Raw genomic sequence first — 5213 nt, forward strand, 5'->3', positions numbered from 1 at the left:
GGCTTTTCCTCTGTCCTGTCTTGGGCTGGCTGGACAGGCTGCTGCGCTTAGGCAGCTGGGAACTCGGAGATGACTCCAATGCTGCCTGGCTGGTAGAGGCAGATCTGTGGTCATCAGGTGCTGGGGAGCTATGAGATGGTCCCGGTGCCTCCTGGCTGGCAGTGCTGGGACCAGCAAGCTGCGACTCAGCACTGGAGGCTGTAAGGAGAGGCAGGAAGGTCAACAGGATGACCCGGCAGCCCCGTGGAGGGAGAGGAACCCAGCCCTCCCGGGGCAGAGAAACTCACTGAGGAGCGGCTGTGCCAGGCCTTGCCTGGCCCCAAGGCAGCAGTCCACGGCTCTTTGCCTCTTACCTGTGCCCACGCCAGCACAGCTGTCACACTCCCAGCTGCTCAGGCTGTTGCTCAAATTAGAGCAGAGCCGGTGGGTGCCTTGCGCAGCACACGAGGTGCACAGGAGCAGCTCCCAGGGCCTGGGGAAAAAAAAAAAAAGGTTGTAGTTGTGTGCACAAAATGAGTCAAGCAGGGAGTGGCGGGAGCAGCTCTTGAGCTCAGTCCTTGCTCCCCAGCCTGGGGGGAGGCTGAGATCCCACGCAGGGCTGCTGTGGTAACTCACCCGTGTTTCTCTGCTTGCTCCCTGCCTTCTGTGTGAAGGCACTCGCCAACATCACAGCGCTGGTGTTTCTTGTGCAGAGTTTCATAGCTCTCCTTGTCCTCCCATGTTGGTCTTCTGCCAGAGAAAGGAGAGAAAGCAATGAGTCCTCAGGACCCCAGGCATAGAGCGGATCTGGGACATCCCTGCTCTTCCAGCGCAAGCCCATTCCCAGCTTGTCCATGAAGCTGCGGCCAAGGCTCGTGGGACAGCCGAGGGTCAGCTGGGCGTGCTGGGGGCAATCCCTGGGCAGGCACAGCACTTGTGCCTCAGTATCTGGAGAGCTGGGCAGAAGGCACCAACCTGGCTGGGATTTGGATCCCGAGGAGATGCATTTCTTTCCGGAATTGCATCCTGTCTTTGCAGACGGGACATCGGAAGCGCAGAATGCCAGCGCTCATGCCCTGTCCCTGCAGCGGTAACACAAGCAGCCAGAGTGTGAGCGGGGCCTGGTGCAGCTGAGCACCTGCTGTGACTGCAGAGCAAGGGCAGGGAGGGCTCCTACCTGGATGCAGCTCCGGTGAAACCAGGCCTGTGTGCACACCGGGCACACCATGGTGTGGTAGGACTTTTTGTCCCCCACGGGCTCCAGGCAGATGACGCAGTTTGTGTCTTGCTCTGGAGCTGCCTCCACGGCCTGCTGAGGGCGGTGCTCACAGCAGAAGGACCTGGGGGAAGATGGACAGGATGGGTGAGCCGAGAAGTGCTGCGATGTCAGCAGAGGAACACAAAGGAGTTTGCTGCATGCTTCAGCACTGGGAAGCAGCCGTGCAGGTTCCTCCCTTGGTTGGCTGCTGCTGACAGCCCTTACCTGTGCTGCCCAAAGAACTGCGTGACACATTCCCCATCCGTGGCACAGGGCAGATGAAAGCTGCGTTCACAGCCTGTCTCTGCGCAGTAGATGGAGGCCCCCTTGTCTCCACAAACGAAGCAGTGCTGGAAGGAGAAGAGCAGCCCCCATTAGCAGCAGGCTCAGGGCCTCTGAGGCCAACACCACGCCTCCAGGCAGGGCACAGAATGCAGGCATCGCTGGGTCACGCTCTGCAGACGCGCCAGCAGACAAGTTTGATCTTCGTTTAATCAAGAACTGTGTCCTGGTGCTAGGTGGAAAGAGTGCCATTGCTTGCTTAGGCTCCAGGCTTAGCTGGTGCTGGCACAAACATCCCCGTTCCTTGATTTCCTCACCTTCTGCTCTGCCTCCTCGATTGCGCATCTGATGGCATCAAGGGGGATCTGCAGAACCGCCCTCTGTCCGGCAGTGTGTTCGTAAAGGCCGTCAGCAAAAAACTGTAGCAGAGAAAAGAGCAGGATGTCATGAGGACAGGATGGAAAAGAGGGAGCGTCCCCGGCTGGAGGGCGGAAGGAGCCCTGAGAGAACTCACCAAGCAAAACTTGTGGACGCAAAGCCCGCTCTCACCAAGCATGGGCCTGCAGGCGTCCGGGTGAACATCTGCTCGGCGACACAGCATGCATACTGAAGAGGAGAGAGCAAAGAGAAGCAGGAGTGAGTGCCAAGCGTCCCTGAGGCCTGTTGCCAGGGGCCTGCCCTGGGTCTGCCACGCAGGATGAGGGGCAGGGCTGGACGACGCGAGGGGGAAAGGGCCGCTGTAGGCCCAACGGTCCCAGCAGGCACGCACAGGCCAACCCGGCTGAGGGGCAGAGGGGCCATGCCCAGCGGTGTGTGGGGAGCCCCTGCCTGCCCCCGCCTCCCCTGTCGCACAGAGTAGGCAGAGCCCGCAGTGCCCCTCTGCCCGGCAGGGAGCTGCACGCAGAGATCCTTTGCTCTCACCTTCAACCTCCGGGTTGGAGGTCTTCTGCTTCCTTTTGGACATGGCACGCGTCGACAGTGAGCGCTCGGAGTCCCTGCCCAGTCAGCGCTGGGCTTTGTCTTCCACACTCTCCTCTGCCGACTCTGCGGGAGAAGCAGGACAAGAGTGAGTTGGCAGCTCAGGCCCCCAGGTGAGGGGACCCCTCCTCACTGAGCAACCTCAGGCAGCCCCTCGCTCCCTGCCCTCTCCTCTCCTCACCTCACCAGGTCGCACTGACCCACGGTCTGAGCCTGGCCTGGCCTGACCCGGTCCTGGCCCCCTAGGTCACAATGGCTGCTCCGTGACATCCGTGGTGAGGCAGTCGCTACCTCACAGAGGGCTGAGGGCGTGGGCCCTGGGCACCCAAGCAAGATGGCGGCTGTTGCAGGCCGTGCACAGAGGGGCGTGCTGCTGGCCATGAAGCGGGGAGGAAGGTTGGCCTCCTTCCACCTGCTGGCAACACTCCCCTTGCCAGAGGCAGGAACAGAGCTGTCCCTGGCCAGGACTGCAGCCCTGGAGCCTCCCTTGGGCACCACTGCTCCTCCACCCCAAGCCTGTTTCCAGCTTCTCCGTGAAGCTGAGGCCAACGCTCACAGGCCAATAAAGGGCTAGGCCTGCTGTGGGCCGGCACAGCACTCCTCTCTAGAGGGCTGGGGTGAAGGACACCAGTCTGATTGCAGGGATTCTGTAGCAGGTTCCTTTTGAGTTTGTTTAGATGACTAGATGTCAGGATCGTTAACCCTATGCCATAGGCCACAGAAATTGCTAAAGGAACCCGCTGACAAGCCAGTCTTTGAGAATGACCTGTTGAATCGTTTTATGGACTGGAAATAGTAGTGTTTCCCAGAGAAAGGAAGTGTGCAGCACACTTGATCAAGAGGATCGCAGTAGGCCCTGGAAGCAGAGACCGTATGACCCAAGGGAGCAATTCCACTCTGGCTCCCAGTCTCTGCTTGTAAATACCACGGGGTCCGGATGTCAAGACTCTCGGCATCTCTGCTTCAAATGATTTGCCATGATTGCATTTGAAGTTCAGAGCAGTTGTTCATGGCTTATTGTCAAAAAATCAAAAAATAAATTTTTATCATTTTAGATGAACTTGGTGGTCTTTGAAGTTGTCTTGTTTCTAAAAAAGGTGATAAAGCAATCTTGTAATATTTCACTTTCCAAAACTAAGTCTCTTGAATACTTAAAGCATCAAAAAGATCTACCGTTCTCTTTTCCCACACCTAATTAATTCCTCCAGAAGTACTGTGGTAAGCTGCACCCTGCCAACATTTGGCTTCACAGTGTGATTTTGTGAAAGCAATTTCATTCTGAACGACAAACGAGACCAAGGGCCTGATTCTGAATCATGAACTCTGACATGTTTACAGCTGGGATCAGCAGAATAGATATCAAAGATAAACCATGGGCCGTCCCTTGATGGTACGACCACTGATGCCCGCCTGCACAGTGGAATCTTCAGAGGTATAATTTTGACCAAGTTCAGAAGCATGACAATTGGAAAATGTCTCCTTAGCTTTTTTGCTTGATTGTTTCTATTTTTTTCCTCCCTGAGTGAAAAGTAACCTCAAGAGTCATTGCAGATTAATGTAATTTGACAGCAGAGGGGATGAGTGTGGAATGAGAACATCTGGAAGAAGAAGAGTTATTTTTTTGGGCTAAAACAATACATCTATGAAAGAGAGTCTGGGATTCCGGCACAAACTATTTTTCTCTAAAGCTAGCAGAAATATAGGACTGAGCGTGGAAAGCAGAACAGTGGGAAGAAGAATCAGAAAAGCCTCTGTTATTGGAAGGAAGTTTGTTCTATGGCCATTTTGTTTCTTGAGAGATCAAAATTTCCATCTCCAAATATGAGAGAAGACCTTAGTCTTGAGAATGTCTTTGAAGCTACATTTCGTTCTAAAGCTTCTCTCATACATGCTGTTAATGTTCATCAAGCTGAAGTGAGAACCATCTGTAGGGTGTCACAGGGGGTTGGCAGTGTTGCATTTTGTTGAGATTGTGTTCTGCCCTCTCTGAATGTATCTTATCAAATTTATTTTACCACGAGGCAACCGGAATTTCAAATACTATCTGAGAAATAAATTCTGGAGGCTGTAGTATCATTTTGCTAAGTAAATTAACGTGAAATGTTGGTGCTCTGACTGTCTCCGTGCATTTTTTGCTTGTTTTGAATGTCAAAAACTACAGCAGCTACAGAAAATTAGTTTAATTTCTCAAAAATCACTTCGAAGTATTCTACTGTAACGCGGCTACTTTTGTCACTATTCTCATGTCTCAGTTGAGACTAGCAAAGCGCTCACAGGCAGCACACATTCTTTCCTTTTTCATCACATCACACTCATTTATATCAGTGGAGCTGGAAACAATCTGTCAGGACCATTAAAGAGTTGCAAAGCCTCAGAACCACCCACTAAATGGAACATTTACATTCTAGGCAGTCTTCAGCTATAAGACTGGAAGAAAATTATCCTTGTCTAACCCGATTTCTTACTGGAAAAAAAAAAAAAGAAAAAACTTTATTCCTGATGGGAAAGCCCAGCATTACACTGTCATCAGGTACCCAAGTGTCAGAAGCTTGGAAAAAGAACATGTGAAACAAAGCATTAAGGTATACTGAAGGAAATCTAGCGTCTCTTCGTTACATTTGTCCCTTATCTGCCTGGAGTCTTTCTATAATCACCTTCACTTATAATCCAAGTAGCAAGCCTCCCATTCCTCCTGTGAGTCATTGTCCTTCATACA

General features: G+C 52.8%; 1 protein-coding gene across 1 annotated transcript in view; it reads right to left on the bottom strand.

Moving 5' to 3' along the window:
* LOC122175065 (G2/M phase-specific E3 ubiquitin-protein ligase-like) overlaps positions 1 to 2767 on the bottom strand; it is a 3126-nt gene extending 359 nt beyond the window's left edge. The window contains 8 exon segments of the mRNA XM_042862460.1: positions 354 to 472; positions 616 to 729; positions 955 to 1141; positions 1144 to 1319; positions 1463 to 1587; positions 1837 to 1938; positions 2441 to 2563; positions 2684 to 2767. Coding sequence (XP_042718394.1) covers positions 354 to 472; positions 616 to 729; positions 955 to 1141; positions 1144 to 1319; positions 1463 to 1587; positions 1837 to 1938; positions 2441 to 2563; positions 2684 to 2767 — 1030 coding nt within the window.
* Between the last annotated feature and the right edge of the window lie 2446 nt (positions 2768 to 5213).

The sequence above is a fragment of the Lagopus leucura genome, unplaced genomic scaffold (genome assembly GCF_019238085.1).
Source record: "Lagopus leucura isolate 7727_CA_CO unplaced genomic scaffold, USGS_WTPT01 Super-Scaffold_702, whole genome shotgun sequence".
Taxonomy (NCBI): Eukaryota; Metazoa; Chordata; class Aves; order Galliformes; family Phasianidae; genus Lagopus; species Lagopus leucura.